The 19,382-nt window shown below is 39.3% G+C and overlaps 1 protein-coding gene across 1 annotated transcript; it reads left to right on the top strand.

The window, feature by feature from the left end:
• The first annotated feature begins 7,391 nt into the window (after window positions 1-7,391).
• LOC110114019 (U-box domain-containing protein 43) lies at window positions 7,392-10,950 on the top strand. The gene is made up of 3 exons (XM_020846764.2): window positions 7,392-8,561; window positions 8,856-9,147; window positions 9,239-10,950. The coding sequence occupies exons 1-3, from the start codon at window positions 7,392-7,394 to the stop codon at window positions 10,720-10,722; spliced, it is 2,946 nt and encodes a 981-aa protein (XP_020702423.1). The 3' UTR covers window positions 10,723-10,950.
• Window positions 10,951-19,382: the final 8,432 nt, after the last annotated feature.

Genomic DNA, 19,382 nt, shown 5'->3' with positions numbered 1-19,382 from the left:
CTTACTGCTGTTGCTTTCTGATTTTGATGCTAATGTTTGCATAACGTGTTCCACGTATTTCCACTTTTTGAGAAGTGGGTATCTGACTCTGGGAAGAAGCTGTCAGCTGACGAAGTTGAGATTCAGGAGAATCTGACGTACAAAGAAGAGCCAGAGTTGATTTTGGCATACGACGTCCGAAAGCTACGAAGTAAAGAGATTCCGATGGTGAAAGTGTAGTGGAAGCACCGTACTGCGCGGGAAGCTACTTGGGAGAAGGAGTCTGATATGAGACAGTCGTACCCGTACTTGTTCTGACGCTGTTTGGATTGGACAATGTCGAGGACAACCTTTTTTCGAAGTTGGGGAGATTGTGAAGTTCTGTTTCTGCTCCAGGATCGTCCAGGACGATCTGGGATCGTCCTGGGACGATCAGTTGAAATTTGCTCCAGAAATTGCCTAGATTGCTCCAGGTGATTTTTCTCCCTGGATCGGCCAGGCCGATACGGGCATCGTCCCAGGCCGATCAGTTCAGTGCAAAAGACAGAGAGCATGACTTTTTCAGAATTAATTATCGTCTTAAGGATCGTGCAGGGAATCGGTCAGGACGATGTATTTTTGGTCTGATCGGCCAGGACGATCGAGGCATCGTCCCGGGACGATCAGTGGATGGCACAAGTCAGAGAGCAATGGGTTTTTAAAAATTAATTATCGTCCTGTGAAATCGTCCCAAGACGATGTGAAATTGGTCTGATCGTCCAGGACGATCGTGCGATCGGCCAGGACGATCTGAGTAGTTTAAAGCTGAAATCAGTCGTTTTGAAGATAGAGAAAAATCAAAATAAAATATCTGAAAGTTCTGAGGAGAGAGAAAGTTGAGAGAACTTTTGAAAAAGCTGATTTTCGGGCGACGCCGGTCCGTTTTCGTCCGACGAGATTGTTCAAGATATTGTTGTACGCAAGGTAAGGCACATTTGCCTTTCTCAATTTTTAGAACGGTGCAATTTGAACGACTTTTCTGTCCGGATTTCATTTTTGTTAGCTAATTTCGTCCGTATTTTCCGACTGGTTCAGTTTTTACCGCGTAAGTTTCCGTATGTTGTTGACGTGCCGAGTGTGCACATTTTGGTTATTTTCTGAAAATTTTTGTCCGGGTATTTTGAATTCGACGGTGTTTTATTTCGCCTGTATTTTTTTGTGATGAGATTAAATGTTGTGGCAATAGAATAAATGTTCTGAAATGTTGTTATCTATATTCTGTGCGAATTTGGTATTCTGTGATTTTTTAGGAAAAATTGTGTAAATTCCATATGCAGCCGTTGTGCTGCCCGATTTTGTCTGATTTCTGAATTCTTCCGGATTTCTTCTGAATTGATATGCTATCTGTATATGCTATATAAAGGGAGTTATAAGGGGCATGGATCATAAGAGATTCAGTTAGTGTCTGGAAAATCTGAAATGAGCTCAATCTGAAATTTGATATCTGTTCTGTTCCGGATCTGATGAATTATGTTCTGGTGCTATAAACACATCTGTTCTGGTGCTATAAGCACATCTGTTCTGGTGCCGTGAGAACAAAGGGAGGCATAAGGGGCCAGAATCCGTAGAGATTCTGTCAGTGTCAGGGAATTTAGCTATTAATTACAATACTATCTGATATCTGATTTGATATGACTTCTGTTTCCGTACAATTTTGTTTGAGCTGTTCCGTATCTGTTCTGATTTGATATATGTCCGTATCTGTTCTGATTTGATCTGTTTTGTTCTGATCTGCATAAATTTGATATCTGTCTGATTATGTTCTGTTTTCTGTACGGATTTGGTTTGAAGTGTTTGGTTTTGGATTCTGGAAGTTTTGATTGGAGGTTTGTTGTTTTGCTGAGCTGTTGAGCTCACCCTTGTTTCTGCGTGTGTTTTTTTCAGGCTCTGGGAAAGGGAAGGAGGTCTTGGACTAGAGTTCAAAGTCTGATCAGATCAGTTATAGGTATTTTGTACTTTTTGATTTTTGTACAGTCATGGCTTTTCTTCTTTGTTTTCTCTGTCAGCCATGTACTGTATTTGTAAATGATTGTTTTGAGGAAAAAAAAAATATAGATGATTTGTTCCGCTGCATTTGATGTTTCATAGTAGCTCTGTGTTTGTCTGTTTTTGAGTTGAAATATTTGGAAGAATCAGTTCCGAAGCAAATTCCAAAGCCAGATCCTAGTCTGTCTGTTCGTTAAGCTGGTCGCGGCCCGGTGCGGGCGGGATTCGTCTCGGGTCGGGTCATGACATATACAATCCAAACACTATAAAGACATTCATCAGTCGTGATGTCATCTTGAGTTTGGGAGCCACATTATGATCACAACAACTTCTTTAAGGATGAAAAAGTTGAGTAGCCAAGGATGGATCAAGAAAGAGATAAGCCCATAACACCACCAATTACATCAACTATAAATACTCAAGAGGACCCATCATCTTCATCATCTTCAAGTGAAGGATCAAGAAAAGATGTACCATGCTTCAGAAGTTTATAAGAAAGTTATGAGGTAATTGAGAATCAAGACAATCTCACTCTCTTTTACCTCTTTATCGATTGTGAACCTATAAATTTTCAAGAAGTCGTGCAAAGTAAGAATTGGAAGGATACAATGGTTGAAGAAATCATGGCAATCAAGAAGAATGATACATAGGAACTAGTTGCACTTCTAATAGGTCACAAAATAATTGGTGTAAAGTGGGTGTACAAAGCCAAAAAGAATGCTAAAGGAGAAGTCAAGAAATATAAAGCAAGAATAGTGGCAAAAGATTAAAGCCAAATAGCTGGCATCGACTATGATGAGGTATTTGCTCCTATTGCTCGACTTGAAATTATAAGACTAATCATTTCTTTAGCAGCTCAAATAGTTGGGAGCCACATGATGATCACTATAACTTCTTTAAGGATGAAAAAGTTGAGCAGCCAAGGATGGATAAAGAAAGAGATAAGCCCATAACACCACCAACTACATCAACTATAAATACTCAATCATCTTCATCATCTTCAAGTGAAGGATCAAGCAAAAATGTACCACGCTTCAAAAGTTTATAAGAAATTTATGAGGTAACTGAGAATCAAGACAATCTCACTCTCTTTTATCTCTTTACTGATTGTGAACCTATAAATTTTTAAGAAGTCATACAAAGTAAGAATAGGAAGGATACAATGGTTGAAGAAATCAAGGCAATCGAGAAAAATGATACATGGGAACTAGTTGCACTTTTAATAGGACACAAAATAACTACACTTTCAACTATGCAACTTGGTTAGCTTATCTCAGTTTCTCAGCATTCAAACAACCCAACCCTACTAGATATTGCTTAAACCAATCTAAGTATGCTTTGGATATCATCCATCGGGCAGCTCTTGACAACTATAAGCTAGTTGTCACTCCTTTTCTCTTAAACCTGTAATAGATGAAGTTTCTATCTTGTTGCTTGACAACCCGGAATTGTATCGGCATTTAGTTGGTTCTTTACAATACTTAACCATAACCAGACCAGACTTATCGGTTGCTGTTAACAAATTATGTTATTTCATGCATACTCCCCTTTGGCATCATTTTTAAGCACTTAAACATTTACTTTGATATCTATAAGGCACAATAGATTTCGTTCTGCCCATCAGTTCTACCTCCCCTACATTGCGTTCCTATGATGACTTTGATTGTGCCGAAGATCCCTTGAAAGGAAATCCACTAGTTACTATTTATTTCTGGGAGATACAATTATTTCTTGGTGTGTAAAAAAGTAACATACAATTGCTTGCTTGTCCGACAAAGCTGAATACCGAGTGTAAGTTATAGTAGCTACCGACATCATTTGGATTTGTCGTCTCTTAACTGGTTTTTAGTTCTCACTTTTAGATCCAACACCGTTATATTATGATAATGTCTAAGTGATTGTACTAGCTCACAATCCTATTTTCAAGTTTGGACTAAACACATTGAGATGGACTACAATTTTATTTGAGACTACATCAAATCTAATGCAATTACTCTACATCATATCAACACCTAGGATCGAATTGCTGTTATATTCACCAAAGTTATTCCTAAACTTCGATGTATTGATCTTCGTGCCAAGCTATTACTATGTCCATGACCATTAGCTTATGGGGGTCTGTTAACATATTCCAGTAATAAGTAGAACATCTGCTATGGCGTCACTACCTCTGAGAGCGCAACATTACCTGCGGCAGTAATAAACTCTGGTAGCGAATGATTCACCTCGATTCAGCTCTCTTAGTTCTATATAAATACATTGTACTATTTATCATTCGTAATATGTATTACACCAATTTTTTTCCTCATCTTCTAGCTTTTATTTCATGCAATAAGCTTTTCTACAAGTTCAGGGATCATCGAAATTTATAGAGAGAGCGAGACGTAAGAGAGATATGTACTTTTCTCCCAAATTTTCTTTATGAATTTCTTAGTGTGGAGTGGCTCCGTGATTTTTTCCATGTTTTGAAATTTTTCACATTTCAGATTTTCCCACATAAAATCCTGTTGTACTTTCTTTTCAATGCTTTTTCTGCTTATTGTTTGTGTTCACTATGTGGTTTACTTTCTCAAAAATCTGACTGCTAGTTATTACAGACAATGGAAGAGATTTTGTTCGGGTGCGCCCAAAATTAATTTTTGTAGTTTACAACTAGCTTTTGCCTCGAGATTCGTGCCCGATCAAGCTAATTTTGTGATGCCGTATCACTAACTGCAAGTTATTACAGACAATAGAAGGGAAGGCTTTTTTTATTTTGCCTTTGATTTCTTTTTATTATGGACTAAATAACTTATTGTGTTCATCTAAAGAGTTTTAGGGCAAAATTACTTTCAGCTGCTGGATCTATACAATTTTCTTCCATAAGCAAGTCGAGCCATGGTAGATCGATTAGCTGTTTCTTTGAATTGCCTGATCAAAGTGAATGAGAAAAAAAGGTGAGGTTGGGATGAAGCGAGGGGGAAGGGGAGATGATCAGCTAGTATTAAGAGAATAAGGGTGTTGAAGAAGCTAAGCGAAGACAAAAAAGAGTTAAATTTGGAAGAGTTTTAGTTGACCAATTGAAGTTGGACTGCATTCCTTCGAGATAATATGGAAGATGAATATAGTTAATAATAATGAAGAAAATTAATTCATTGTATATAGAAAGAAAGAAGGGAAAGGGATGAAAGTGACTAATGAATTTCTATAGCATAATTGTGTGGCAGTGGAATTCTGAGCTGGATAAAAGAAAGTGAAGGGAGTGAGTAAAGGCTCCTTTATTAATTTAACTAGACTTGGTTTTTGCTATTGCTATCAGTGCAGACTAACGCTTTGTGTTTTCTTTGGGAAAAGCAAAATGGACCACTAATTATTCTCATTTTGTTTCAACATCAAAATTTTTTTTGTCACATTTGAGCCATTAAGATAAATTTACTCACATATTAAATACATTAATTTTGAACTTAAGATCTCTTAATTAATAACTAAAGTCCTGATAAACAGACCAAAATGAGCTATATTTCCAAGCCAAATGATTGCAGAAGTTATTGCAGACTCAACCTGTGCTACGAATTTTGGTATGAACCTGTTTCAAGGTACTGCTATAATTATTTGCTGTAATTTCAACTCATAAAAGTTTATTGTAATTTCAAATGTAACATTTTATGAGGTTTTTTGCTGTCCAAATGTGTTGAAGGGATAAATTGGCAGTGCAGAAGTTTTTGCTAAAGCTTTTGCTTCTAAGGTTCCTTCGTCAAAACTGTAGCACGATGAATAAAGATGAATTAGTGTTTTGATTGAAAATAAATATAAAAATAGATATATGAAAGAATATACAAAGAATTTTTTTTTTGGTTAAAAATAAAATTTGGTTAAAGGGAATTACTGTCTTGATATATATATATAAAATAAAAAATAGATTTTTCTGTTGAAGATGCACTTAAGCGGGACAAGGGCGGCGGTTGTAAAGTGATGCTTTCTCTTTAAAAGCACAAAAAGCAAACAGGGTTCAATAATTGGTGGTTTTATATTTCTACGGTCGACTCGAATTTAAATGCAGTAGTAATTAATAAAATTATATTTTGTTCACTCTAATTATCTTTATCTGTTAACTCATAGTTAAATTTATTAAATACACTTAGACAAAAAATAAACCAAATCATTACTTTTCTAAAGCCACTGACCACAAATATAATAAACTAGGTTGCCAAAATCGGGTTATGGGTCTGGTTTGGATCCAACACAATATTAACTTGCTACTATTTGACACGATTTGAACCCAATCCTTTTTTTGCAAACGGATCATATAATACAACCCGAACCATTCCCGTCGGGTTGCTAAGTTGACCCGACATGAAACAGCCTGCAGCTTGCGAGATTTGGCAAAATAAGCACACGAATGGGAGAACAACGAGCTCGATCTTGTCGTAGTCGTTACTTCCGATCTAACAAAAGAACGACGAGCGAGCTATCATGACTTTCGACCCCACATGAAGGAACATTGTGAAGCATCGAAGGAGAAGTTCCGACGAATCCAACTAGAAGCCAAAGGAACGTCGTCGATGGCACAGTGCAGGTGGAAGAAAAGGAAAAGCAAACATGCCAGCAAACGGGATGGTGACAACGTCTAGTGAGGACGGGACAACTGCAGCGGCCAATTGCACTCGATGAGAAATCGTCACGTCAGATGTGGTCACTCGACCATACGAGATCAGTGTGGACAAGACGGCGGCAGCGGCACAAGCCAGCGTGGATGTGACTCACGTGCGATGTTCCCTGGTTAACATGGGTTGATTTAGAGTTTATAGGTCAACCCGAACTTGACTCGATTTTATAAACCAGTCGAAATATCGAACATGAACCCTGACTCGTATAAAATCTTGTCTGGTTCGGGTTGACCCGAAAACCCAAAATCAACATGTATTCCAATTTTATAAATGTATCGAAATCTCGAACTCGAACCCAACCCAACCCAAATTGCAAACGGGTTGACACGAACCCAAGAAATTTCGGGTCGATCCAGGTAGAGTTTCAAGTTGGATCAGATTTTAACACCCGTATAATAAACGAAGCTCATGGAGAGGTTCAAGTCTTTCGCAAGTCTTCGACATCTGTTTTTCCAATTGATTGTAGAAAATTAAGGATAGCGAACGGTTAAAAAAGTTTTTTTTCCCTTAAATAGTTCATATTAACTTATTAAAAAGCGCTTATTTGATTCCTTCCTAAGCAATACCAAAATAACCAAACAACGCTCTCTCGTTCGCCATCTCTCTCGCTCTCTCGCGACGCCATCTCTCTCGCCCTCTCTCTCTCTCTCTCTCTCTCTCTCTCTCTCTCTCTCTATTGTTCTCACTCTGCCGTGAGATCAAACTCTCAAAGCTAACCGAGAGAGTTGAGAACGCAGAAGCATGGATATTTTAATGAACTTGAGGGATGAAGCGTACACGAGAGTGGTGGACGAACTCTCCGACTTGATTACCAGCGGTGAGACCATAAGAAATGAAGAGGAAAACATCCGGCGATTCTCCGAGCAAATGATCTACGTCAGGGAGATCATCTTAAAGCTTCAATCGCAGCAATCGGGAGGCCAGTTTACTTGTAGTTCCACTACAGCCAACTTGCTCCGCCGGATGGAGATTGCGGTCAACAACGCTCGAGAAACTATCGAGGGATACAAATCCAAAAGCTCGCTCTTACGCTTATTATTCTGCCGCTCTGTCGTCTCCAAGCTGAACCAGTCCTCCAAGGAAATCGCCGACGTTCTCAGCCTCCTTCCCTTAACTGACATCGGCATCTCTCTCAACATTTACTCCAACCTCGACGCAATCATCCATAGCCTAAAGTCCATGGAGCTCAAGCTTGAGGAAAACACCAAGACCATCCACTCCAGGCTCGATCTGTACATCTCTGAGAACAGCGACTCCTCTTTGCCGCCATTGATCGAAGCCAAGGAAGTGAAGATCGGTGAACCGATTAACGAGGCATACCAGTTCACAAAAATGTTAGAGTGCTTTTCTTCAGAGATGGCACCCCCAATCCAAAGGGAAAGGAGTACTGTTGATGAAATTGTGAGCCTTCCGAACATCTTCTTTTACTGTCCCTTGACTCTAAAACTTATGGAGGATCCCGTCAATGTCTCCTGCAACCACAGCTATGAGAGAAAAGCAGTTGAAGACTACTTCCGCTCAGGACATAAATTTTGTCTCCTTTGCAAAAAGGAATTAATATCTTCATCGTTGGGGAAGCTGGAGCTCACACCGAACCCTACGCTCCTCAATACAATATCAGAGTGGAAGCAGAGGAACGCGCTTATCAACGCCGAGAAGAACGCTAAGAAGAAGCTAAGAGATGCAGCAGAAAGAATCACTTTTGACAATATGGAGTCGACAAACCAAGCCCTGGAAGAACTTAAGGCTGTGATGAAGGAAATGCCCAGCTGCATCAGTGAGGCTACGGACAGCTCCTGCAAGCTTGTTCAGAAGCTGGCGGGGCTCCTGAAGAAAAGCGCAGGCGCAGGAAACGCCGGCTTGGTGTTATGGTGCCTCCTGTTCATCGCACGTTTTTCGCAGGAAAACAAAGTAAGAATTTTTAATTAATCTTTGATTTTAATCCGGATGTTTAATTATTTTGGATGATATCCTATATTATAATATGTCTAAAAGTGTAGTAAAATTCTATCAATTTATAATTTTAGTACTTGATTAATAAAATAATCATAATTTTTAACTTCTTTCATTCAAAAATTCAATTTTGATAAATTTTTTGTGAATATTTTCGAAAAATCACATAAATATCAAAAATAAATCTCCATTTTAACTAGTCATTTTTGTGACCTTTAAATGAGAATAAGCAATTCCAGCAAATGGTCGCAGGAAACCATAGCCAGGGGAGGAGTAATTAAATGTCTTTTGAAGCAGCTTAAGACAGAGCCTATTGCAGCAGAGGTCTTACTTGAACTTTCCACAAACGACAGGATTGCCCAAAAGATTATAGAAAACAAGAGCTCCATACCAGTTCTTGTCTCCCTCCTCGACAACCCAAATTCTCATTTGGCAGAAAATGCTCGCGCTGTGCTGAAGAATCTCTCTAACAGTATCAGCAATATTATTTTGATAGCAAAGTCAGGGTACCTCACTCCCTTCCTCCATGAGTTCAACGCGCAAGGTGTGTTACAGCAAGCTCTGATCCCTACCAAAGCCATACTTCCTACGATTATGAACTCATCTCCGGTTTCTACTTACAATTGATGTAACAGGGAATTCTGAGGAGATGAGAGCATTCATGGCTGAAGAACTGGCGAATATGCAGCTAACAGAAGCTGCTGCAAGCAACTTGAACAATGAGAATTTCATCTTTCACATGACTGTAATGCTCACCTCCAGTTTACCAGCAAGCCAATTGGCTTCCCTCAAGTGCGTCAAACGGCTCATGGCCTTCAGTGGAATTAGGATATCGTTTCTGTCGACCGTTAGTATCGTCTCTGCTGTTCTGTGCATCATAATGGACACTGCTACAGAGCAACAGTCAAGGAATGAAGCATTTGATATCCTTATTTCACTCATTGAGACGAGCCAAACATTCGAGCAAGAAAGCTATCCTGGCTTGCTGAGGCTCTACTCCTCCAGCAACATCCACAATTTGCTCGAGCAGATCATTCCCTCTACTCCCGATGATCAAGGTTGGCTGTTGCGGCTTCTGCTTGCAATGTTTCAGAAATCTGATACAGCACGGGATTGGATAATTTCTGATGGGAAGGCAATGAACCATCTCTTCTCCGCTCTTAATCTGGACAAGAACAGCGAGGTAAGATTCAATGCATTGAAGCTGGTATACTGTGTTACAGGGAATTATCCAAACGATGTCCCTCTACCACCTCCTGACAAGGAAACAACATTGAATTCCATTATAGCTATACTCACTAAGAGTTGCATTTCTGAGGAGGTTTCCATTGCTGCGAACATAATTAGTCATCTTCCTCGTGGTGACAAAACTGTGGATGCGGTGCTGCAAAGCTCGACTGTTTTGAAAGCTATTAATGCTCTAATCTCCCATGCAAATAAATCCAACGAATTTTTAGAAAATGCTTTGGGAGCCCTGCTAAGATGCATAGACCAATCGAATTCAAGTTTTCTGATTCAGGTCGGAAAGCTTGAGCCAGTTATTGTGCAAATGCTCTCAACTGGAAGCTCTCTTGTAAAGCTGCGCGCTGCAATGATTCTAACCCATCTAGCTCGGTGCTCTCCTGAATCGTCAAGATCGCTACTTGGCGCATTACATTTTCGCCAGCCGTCCTGGAAAAATGTATTTTTGACGCATTGTACTGTTCATGAATCCTGCTCGCTACAGCGCGTTATATGCCTCGTGAAGGCTGGAGCAGTGAGGCCACTGGTAGATATGGTGGACGCCATGAATCCTGTTGCAGCTGAAGCAGCGTTAAGGGCACTTGAAACTCTTTTTGATAATGGCAATCCGGAGCCTTCTGTCCCTCAATCTATGTTTAATGCAGTTGCAGCTGGTACCATTGTAGAGAATAAAGGTGCAGCGCCGATCCTTGAAGTGCTCGAACGAGGACCGGTTCCTCTGAAGAAGGTGGCACTTGAACTCTTTGAGAAGATCTACAAGCATAGCGATATTACGAGTGGAGAGTTGGAGAAGTTCAAAGCAATACTTTTCTACCTACTGAACGAGGAAGATGAGCTTAAGAAAAAGGCGAAGGTACTGTTAACTGAATTATTCTGAATGATTGTTTATCGTAAGATTCATCTCAGCTAGTTTTTGTAAATTATATAATTAAAAAATTTGTTGAGAAATTGTCTGAAAACAGGTTGGATTTAAGTGAAAGATCTGAAAAAACAGTTTTTGAGTGTCAAAAATTTGATCTTTGTGAATGTATTATCTTCATTGATATCATTGTGTTCTTCCTTTTATGAAACAATCAACATCAGAACAACACAACTACTAGAAAAATCAGTAACATCGATCCCATTTTCTTATAAGTTCTGTGTTGACCTTGTGATGAAAACTTGATCGATTAAATTTTTTTTAAAAGTTGTACATAAAGCACGTAGATCTACGTGTAGAGAATAAACAAAATAAGCTAATCGGCCAGTAGATCTCCCACATCGCTTAGGTTTTTGCTCTTCTTTTATTTCTTGATGTTTGGATGAGGATGGTTTTTTGGTTGACGCTGGGCAAGTTATAGCTAAGGGCATCTTCAATCGAAAACTCATTTTCCTTGCAATTACTCATCTTCAATTGAATTCCATTTCGTAACATCAAAAAAGAATATTTTGAATATATTATTTTTCCAATGAAATAAAATGCTGCTTGTCAACATTGCCACAACAATATTGACGTCGCACTGCAAGGCGCAAATTTTCATATTCAGATCAAATTAAAAAAAAAATTGAAGTATAAAAAAATTATGGAAAATAAAAAAGAAAAAAAAATGATACATCGGCCTTGCTAAAGCTCACTCGCACGTGCCACTGGCACGAGTGTGATAATTTCATGACATCACAAGATTTGGTTTAACCAAATAAAATTAACTAATAAAATTCAAATGTAATATGTAATTATCAAAGTTCGTCACAGCCTATGTCAACGATGTAAAAACCTTAGACTAAAAACGTTACCGTTCACGTACACGCCCCTCTTGACATCTGATCTCCCTCTAAAATATTCTAAATTTTCATTAGAGTCGTTATCGAACCCAGTTGAAGTCTAATAATAATTATTGTTAAGTATTGGGTTAAACACACACGTGGCACTTTACAGCTTTATTAATTCTTGTAAACCAGTTTGTATTTCTCTATATATATAGAGATAACCATCTGTAATAAACAATGCTTTTCTATTCTTTCCTATGCTTCCCTCTGTCAGAACCGTAACATGGTATCAGAGCAGTTTCGGTTCCTGTTCTAAATTTTCTTTATCTCACTCGTTTCTTCATCTTCTTCGTTTCTTTCATGGCTCAATCGTCGTCTACGGCATCCACAAATCAAAGCACGCCGCAAATCTCGACTTCGACTCTGGAGTCTCCACAGATTCCTGCGTCCCTCAAGTTCTTGATGGGAAACATCAAGAACATCGTTGCCCAACCCCTTTCCGCCGATAATCATCCTCTTTGGAGATCTCAGGTTCTCAAACTTTTCTCTGCAAATGGCTATGAAGGGTTCTTGAATGGAACTACACCGGCTCCGCCAAATCTCATTTCCGACAACACTGGCCAGCAAATTCCCAATCCTCAATATGCAATATGGCGCCTCTTAGATCAAAATCTTGCTGCTGCACTCTATTCGGTAATTTCGTCTTCCATTCTCCCTTATGTTCTCTCTGAAACGCATTGTGCCGACATCTGGTTGGTTCTTGATCGGAGACTGCAATCAATCACGCGTTCTCGCATTATCCAGCTGAAACATGAGCTGCATTATTTATCCATGAAAGACAAGTCAATGTCGCAATACCTTCTTGAGGTCAAAACTAAGGTTGATGCCCTCACTGCCGCTGGAGCCCCACTTGCCGTTGAAGACGTTATTCACTATACATTGGATGGTCTCTCGCCGGCGTATCAAGCCTTCAAAACCTCCATCCGCACCAATCTTCAACCGCTTACTCTAGATGACCTCTACACCTTATTGTGTAGCGAAGAACTTAATATTGCTCATGAAGCCTCCCGCGAAATGCAATCGCTGCAACTTTCGGGATCCACAGTGGCGTTAGCGGCAACTAGGGGTCGTGGTCGTGGTCGCTCAAATCAAAACCGTGGCCGACCATCAAACCAAGCTCGTCCGCCAACCAACAACGTCAGCAATAATAATACCAACAGCAATCGGAATGCTCGATCCTCCAAGAACTCTGTAACTTGTCAAATATGTGGCAAATTTGGGCATTCGGCTATCAAATGTTGGTACAGACATGATGATCAGTATACGACCGATCCACCGAACTCTGCCTTGTACACCTCTACGGCCAGCTCTCCTCAACAGGACTGGTTTCTTGACAGTGGTGCATCGTCTCACCTAACTTCGGACTCCTCTCATTTCCAATCAACTCATCCATACACTGGCACAAATCAGGTGATCATTGGAAACGGTCAATCTCTTCCAATTCACTCTACAGGTAAAGGTATACTACCGACCCCTCAAGGTACTATTCGCCTATCCCTGTTACATCTAGTTCCAAATTTATCGTTCAATCTATTATCTGTTCATCGCCTTACTACTGATAACAACTGTGCTATAACCTTCTCTTCAAATGGTTATACTATTAAGGATCGGACGACCCATCGAACTCTGCTCACGGGTCCATGTATTAATGGTCTCTACCCGGTTCAAGTTCGTTCGTCTCCATGCTCGAATACAAGCAATCTGGCGCTTATTTCGGTCCAGCCGGTTCCCGATCTCTGGCATCGTCGACTTGGACACCCGTCCGCTCGCATCTTACATAGTTTAGCTAACACTGTTAAGCACATTTCCATTTCTTTTAAACAGTCCACTTGTAATGCTTGTTGCATGGCCAAAAGCCATCGGTTGCCCACTATTAGTTCTAATTCTGTTACTTCTAAACCGTTTTCTCTCGTGCATTCTGATGTTTGGGGTCCGTCCCCCGTTACTTCGCTTTTTGGATACCGGTATTATGTCTCTTTCATTGATGATTTTACTAGATATACTTGGGTTTATCCGCTATTTCATAAATCTGATGTGTTTGCGAAGTTTCTTGAATTTAACAAAATGGTAAATTGTCAATTCAAACTACACATTAAAACTTTTCGAACCGATGGTGGTGGTGAATTTTGCAATAAACGCTTTGATATTTTTCTTAAGAACCTTGGCATTATACATCAATACACTTGCCCTCATTCACCATTTCAAAATGGTGTTGCCGAACGTAAACATCGGCACTTAATTGAAACAAGTCGCACTTTAATGATTGAAGCCTCTCTTCCTCAAACCTTTTGGGTGGATGCTCTTATGACCTCTGCTTACCTTATAAATCAACTTCCGTCTTCTACTACCTCAAATAAATCTCCTCATGAACTGCTCTTTAACAAACAGCCAGTCTACACTCATCTCAAAGTTTTTGGTAGCCTCTGTTATCCTTGGTTAAAACCATATTCTAGAAATAAACTCTCGCCCCTCTCCTCTCCGTGCGTCTTCATTGGTTATGCTTCGGTTCAAAAAGGCTATCGTTGTCTTGACCCAACCACAAATCGCATCTACACTTCATGTAATGTTGTTTTCAATGAAGCTGTTTTTCCCTATCAAAATCGAACCTCACATACTACAGCTGCTTCTAATCCGACGTCTCACCTTCCCCCTTTACTTCTTGTTCCTACCAGTCCTTTGTCTTCAAATTTTCCGTGTTCTACTGCTCCACGTCGGCCCACTAATCCTGCCAACACGCATAGCCCTGAGTTAATTCCTTCTGCTGAGTTACCTGCCTGCACCTCTGTTTCGGTTTCTTCTCATGACATGCCCTCTGCCATTCCCGATTGTAACACTGACTTGCCGGCTAGCTGTTCATCCTATGCTAACCCGTTCCAAAACTGGGAATTCAAGGCCAAAACACGTATTTGATCTGGCTCATATGATTCAACCGACAGATCCTACTACTTTTGCTCAGGCTATTAAAGATGAACATTGGCGAAGTGCTATGTCCCAAGAGTTTCAAGCCCTTCAGACTCAAGGTACGTGGGATTTAGTTCCTCCAATGCCACAGCAAAATGTTTTGGGCTGTAAATGGATGTTCCGCACAAAGTTTCGCTCAGACGGTTCCATTTCTAGATATAAAGCCCGCCTTGTTGCAAAGGGGTTCAATCAAGAATACGGTATTGATTATCAAGAAACGTTTAGTCCTGTTGCTAAAATTGCTACCATTCGCATTTTTATTTTAATTGCTCTTCATTTTAATTGGTCCATTACTCAATTAGACATTTCAAATGCTTTTTTACATGGTAAGTTACATGACACGGTTTTTATGCAACAACCGCCCGGTTTTCAGGATGCTACACATCCTAATTATGTTTGCAAATTGAACAAGGCCCTTTATGGTCTAAAACAATCCCCTAGAGAATGGTATGCTACTTTATCAACCCATCTACAACAATTCGGATTTCAAATAAGCTCATCCGATCCATCTTTACTTACTTACAACAAAAACAATGTTCGCCTTTACATCCTCATATATGTGGATGATATCTTATTGACTGGAAATTCTGAAACTGAACTTACTCGTTTACTGTCGAACCTCCATAATAAATTTCAAATGAAAAATCTTGGCAAACTCTCACAATTTTTGGGTATCCAAGCGGTATACACCGAATATGGCATTTTATTGCAGCAACAGCAATATGCCAAGCGGATCCTTCAGCGTGCAGGCATGGATAGTTCGAAACCTGTTCTCACGCCATCCTCGGGCAAAGTGGTTCTCACCAAAAATTCGAATGAAGCATTTGCAAATCCACAACTGTATCGACACCTCATTGGATCCTTGCAATACTTAACCTTGACGCGGCCGGACATTCAATTCGCCGTTCATCAGCTAAGTCAATCCATGCATCTGCCTTGTAATTATCATTTCAATTCACTAAAACGGTTGTTACGTTACATACAGGGTACTACGCATGTTGGTATTCCTCTTCACAAAGCGGATCTCAAACTCTATGGCTATGCGGATGCTGATTGGGCAAATGATTCTACGGATCGCAAATCAATTTCCGGTTACTGCAATATGCTCGGCAAGTCCATCATCTCATGGCAAGTCAAAAAGCAGCAGACGGTCGCTCGTTCGTCGACAGAGGCCGAATATCGGGCTCTCGCAGCGGAAGCATCCGAAGTTCTCTGGCTTCGGAGATTACTTGTTGATTTTCATTTACCGTCCACTGCTCCTACTACTATCTTCTGTGATAATACCTCCGCCATTGCATTAGCCAACAACCCTGTTTACCATGCACGTACGAAGCACATTGATGTGGATTGTCACTTCATTCGTGACAGCATACGTGCCCAGCATATCATTATTCATCATATATGTACTAAGGATGCTTGCTGATTTGTTTACAAAACATTTATCTACAACCCAATTTTCAAAACTCTCAGACAAACTAATTGATACTTCGCATCATTAGTTTGAGGGGAGATGTTAAGTATTGGGTTAAACACACACGTGGCACTTTACAGCTTTATTAATTCTTGTAAACCAGTTTGTATTTCTCTATATATATAGAGATAACCATCTGTAATAAACAATGCTTTTCTATTCTTTCCTATGCTTCCCGCTGTCAGAACCGTAACAATTATAACAACAAAATAAGCCAAATTTTGCCTTTAGAATATCGGAGATCATTTAATATTTAAAAAAACGGTGCAAGAGGAGAGTGGCCGTTCATACTACATAGGAATAATTATTACGTCCTCTGACCGGACACTTGTCGGGAAATTCACCAATGAGTTTTAAAATGAAGAAAAATTTTGAATGTCATCAATCGAAGGACACTTGTCGGGAAATTTATCGACCAAAGCAAATTCAAATGGAACAGCAAGCGAGGAGATTTCCTCCTCCAAAATAAAAAATGCCGGTAACCCACGATGAGAAGAAATATGCAAATTAGGAATAGGCCAGGAACCGAAGAAGAAGAAGCCCCAAACAAGACAACTTTAAATGAAAGAGCCGAAGAGGCTCCATTCAAAAAACTTGGGTCAAGAAGCCAGTTAGACGCCATGAAACCCGAAAAAGAAAAAAAAATGAAACGAGCAAAAATCTGGGAGGCTATAGAAGAGAAACTTCCCTGAGACTCCAGCAACAGAGATCACCACACAGTGAAAAACAAAAAAAGGGTAAAACCCTAGCAGAGCAAACATCGCTTCTTTATTCCTATACCACTGTTAAAAACTATTTTTCAAATAGCAATATAAATTATCGTCATAGAGAATTGTAATAAATATGTGAAATAAAAATATAAGAAAATGCCCAAATGACTCGAATATTGGTCGATCGCGGAGTAAGGAAAAAAAATCATTTTTATAGATTTACAATGACAAATTTATTTATAAGTCTCCCATTTCAAAGAAATTATTATGTGCGATCACCGGATATGATCCGGTGGCGAATCATGATGAGCCACATCACTATTTTATTTTGTGCAAATGCTATATATTAGATGGGGTGGGACTGGTCAATGAACATTAATTTAGTTTTAAAGTTGATAGTGTTAGTGAAAGCATAGCTGATATGATTCAATCATCTAGCTTCTTGATATCAGAGGGATTAGGTGACCTTGTAAGCGGAGGTTGAACACATCAATGGTTAGTAAATGTTGGACATCTTTTTCTAGCACGTGATAAGTAATGGTTGTTCACATCGATCGGCACATAATATCAGTTGAATATACATGTCATGCAAGGTTCATCAGTAAATGTATAGTATTTGTGGTAAAATTATTCTGTGCGGATACGGACGTCATGCAAAGAAGAATCAGAACACGCCATGACATTTTTTTGTTGTACCGCGACTGTGTGTGTCAAAAAGAGCATGTCAATCTGTGAACAAAAATTAACAGGCAAAGTTAGTTATGAGAGAATAGTAGGTGAATGTCTATTTATAGATCTTATGTTTTATGTCAAATTAAAAAAAAAAATTAAGTATAAAAAAATTATGGAAAATAAAAAAGAAAAAAAAAATGATACATCGGCCTTGCTAAAGCTCACTCGCACGTGCCACTGGCACGAGTGTGATAATTTCATGACATCACAAGATTTGGTTTAACCAAATTAAATAAAATTAACTAATAAAATTCAAATGTAATATGTAATTATCAAAGTTCGTCACAGCCTATGTCAACGATGTAAAAACCTTAGACTAAAAACGTTACCGTTCACACGCCCCTCTTGACATCTGATCTCCCTCTAAAATATTCTAAATTATCATTAATTAGAGTCGTTGTCGAACCCAGTTGAAGTCTAATAATAATTATAACAACAAAATAAGCCAAATTTTGCCTTTAGAATATCGGAGAGCATTTAATATTTTAAAAAACGGTGCAAGAGGAGAGTGGCCGTTCATACTACATTCGAACAATTATTACGACCGGACGTAGAGCTATGTTCGGCCGCCAATAACATATCGCCACGTGCTCTTATTCTTTTCCGTGTGGCCCGACAACTTGACCCGGACCGGAACCTGGGAATGCTATGTTCGCGTATTGCGAGGTATTCTCGGTATTTGCTCGGTATTGCTAGGTATTGCTTGGCAATAACGAAAAATACCACTCTGTGAAGACCAATACCGAGTAATACTGAGCAACACCGAGTTGTACCTAGTTTTTCTAGAAAAACTCGGTACAACTCGGTATTGCTCGGTATTACTCGGTATTTGCTCGGTATTGCTCGGTATTGGTTATTGCCGAGCAAAATCGACCAATACCTAGCAATACCGAGCAATACCTAGCAAAATCGAGAAATACCGAGCCATCCTGGGTCTGTTCCGGGTCGGGTTGTCGCTGCGAGCGGTAAATAATGAGAACACGTGGCGCGATTTTACTGATGGCAGAACGTAGAGCTACATCCTGTGACCGGACCAAGTAAAAGTTCTACTACATACACAGCATAATTATAAAATTCTAACTATATTTGTATAGATATAAGTGCATAAATAAATGAGGCCTGCGACAAAAGCTTTTCAGATTAGAATAACTTATACATGCAGAGATAATTGTGTGCTTTTATAAATATGATCAATATATTTAGAGATAATTATAGCGTAAGTATAATATATATGTCGTACTATTGAATCAAATATTTTGGTGATTAATGCCCACGATATAGGGCTCGTTGGGCCGTTGATCTTTTAAAATTTTGGAGAAGTGTAAGAAGTTGTGAAACAAAGGGCCTCAAAAAGAGTTTTGTCTCCAATAATTGAGAAAACCATATGTGGCTATGCATGATTTGAAAATTGAACCTAATCATATACATTATAGATTTTTGGAATCCACTTTCAAGTTTGAAAAGAAACTATTTTGCCTACTTTCATCACTATAGAAAAATCAGTTTTTTTGCGGCGGAATAATCCACCGCAAAACAAAAGATATATGACGCAAATCCTAATTTGCGGAAAATTTGCGACGGAGTTGAATCCACCGTTAAAACCCGCATCGCAATCCTTCGCAAATATTAATACTTTTGCGGCGGATGTTCAACGAAATCTCCGCCGTAAATTACAACGGAATATCAGTCGTACATTGTGACGAAAAATCTGTCGCAAATCCGCCGCCATTTGTAACAGATGTTTCAGTAACAAACAATGATACTAAATCGTCGTATCAAGATTTGCGATAGAAATTCTAGCGAAAATATGTATCTGAAATTAAAAGAAAAAACTCATAATATTTGTTATTGAGCTTT

This window comes from Dendrobium catenatum, unplaced genomic scaffold (assembly GCF_001605985.2).
Source record: "Dendrobium catenatum unplaced genomic scaffold, ASM160598v2 original_scaffold_194949, whole genome shotgun sequence".
NCBI lineage: Eukaryota > Viridiplantae > Streptophyta > Magnoliopsida > Asparagales > Orchidaceae > Dendrobium > Dendrobium catenatum.
The sequence above is the reverse complement of the archived record's forward strand: the minus strand, read 5'-3'. Positions and strand labels throughout refer to the sequence as shown.

What these genes read in the sequence shown, in the direction of transcription:
- LOC110114019 (XM_020846764.2), top strand. Translation starts at nt 7,392, where the DNA reads ATGGATATTTTAATGAACTTGAGGGATGAAGCGTACACGAGAGTGGTG. An exon ending in GTTTTTCGCAGGAAAACAAA is followed by an intron (nt 8,562 to 8,855) that starts GTAAGAATTTTT and finishes AAATGGTCGCAG; the next exon opens with GAAACCATAGCCAGGGGAGG. An exon ending in CCATGAGTTCAACGCGCAAG is followed by an intron (nt 9,148 to 9,238) that starts GTGTGTTACAGC and finishes TTGATGTAACAG; the next exon opens with GGAATTCTGAGGAGATGAGA.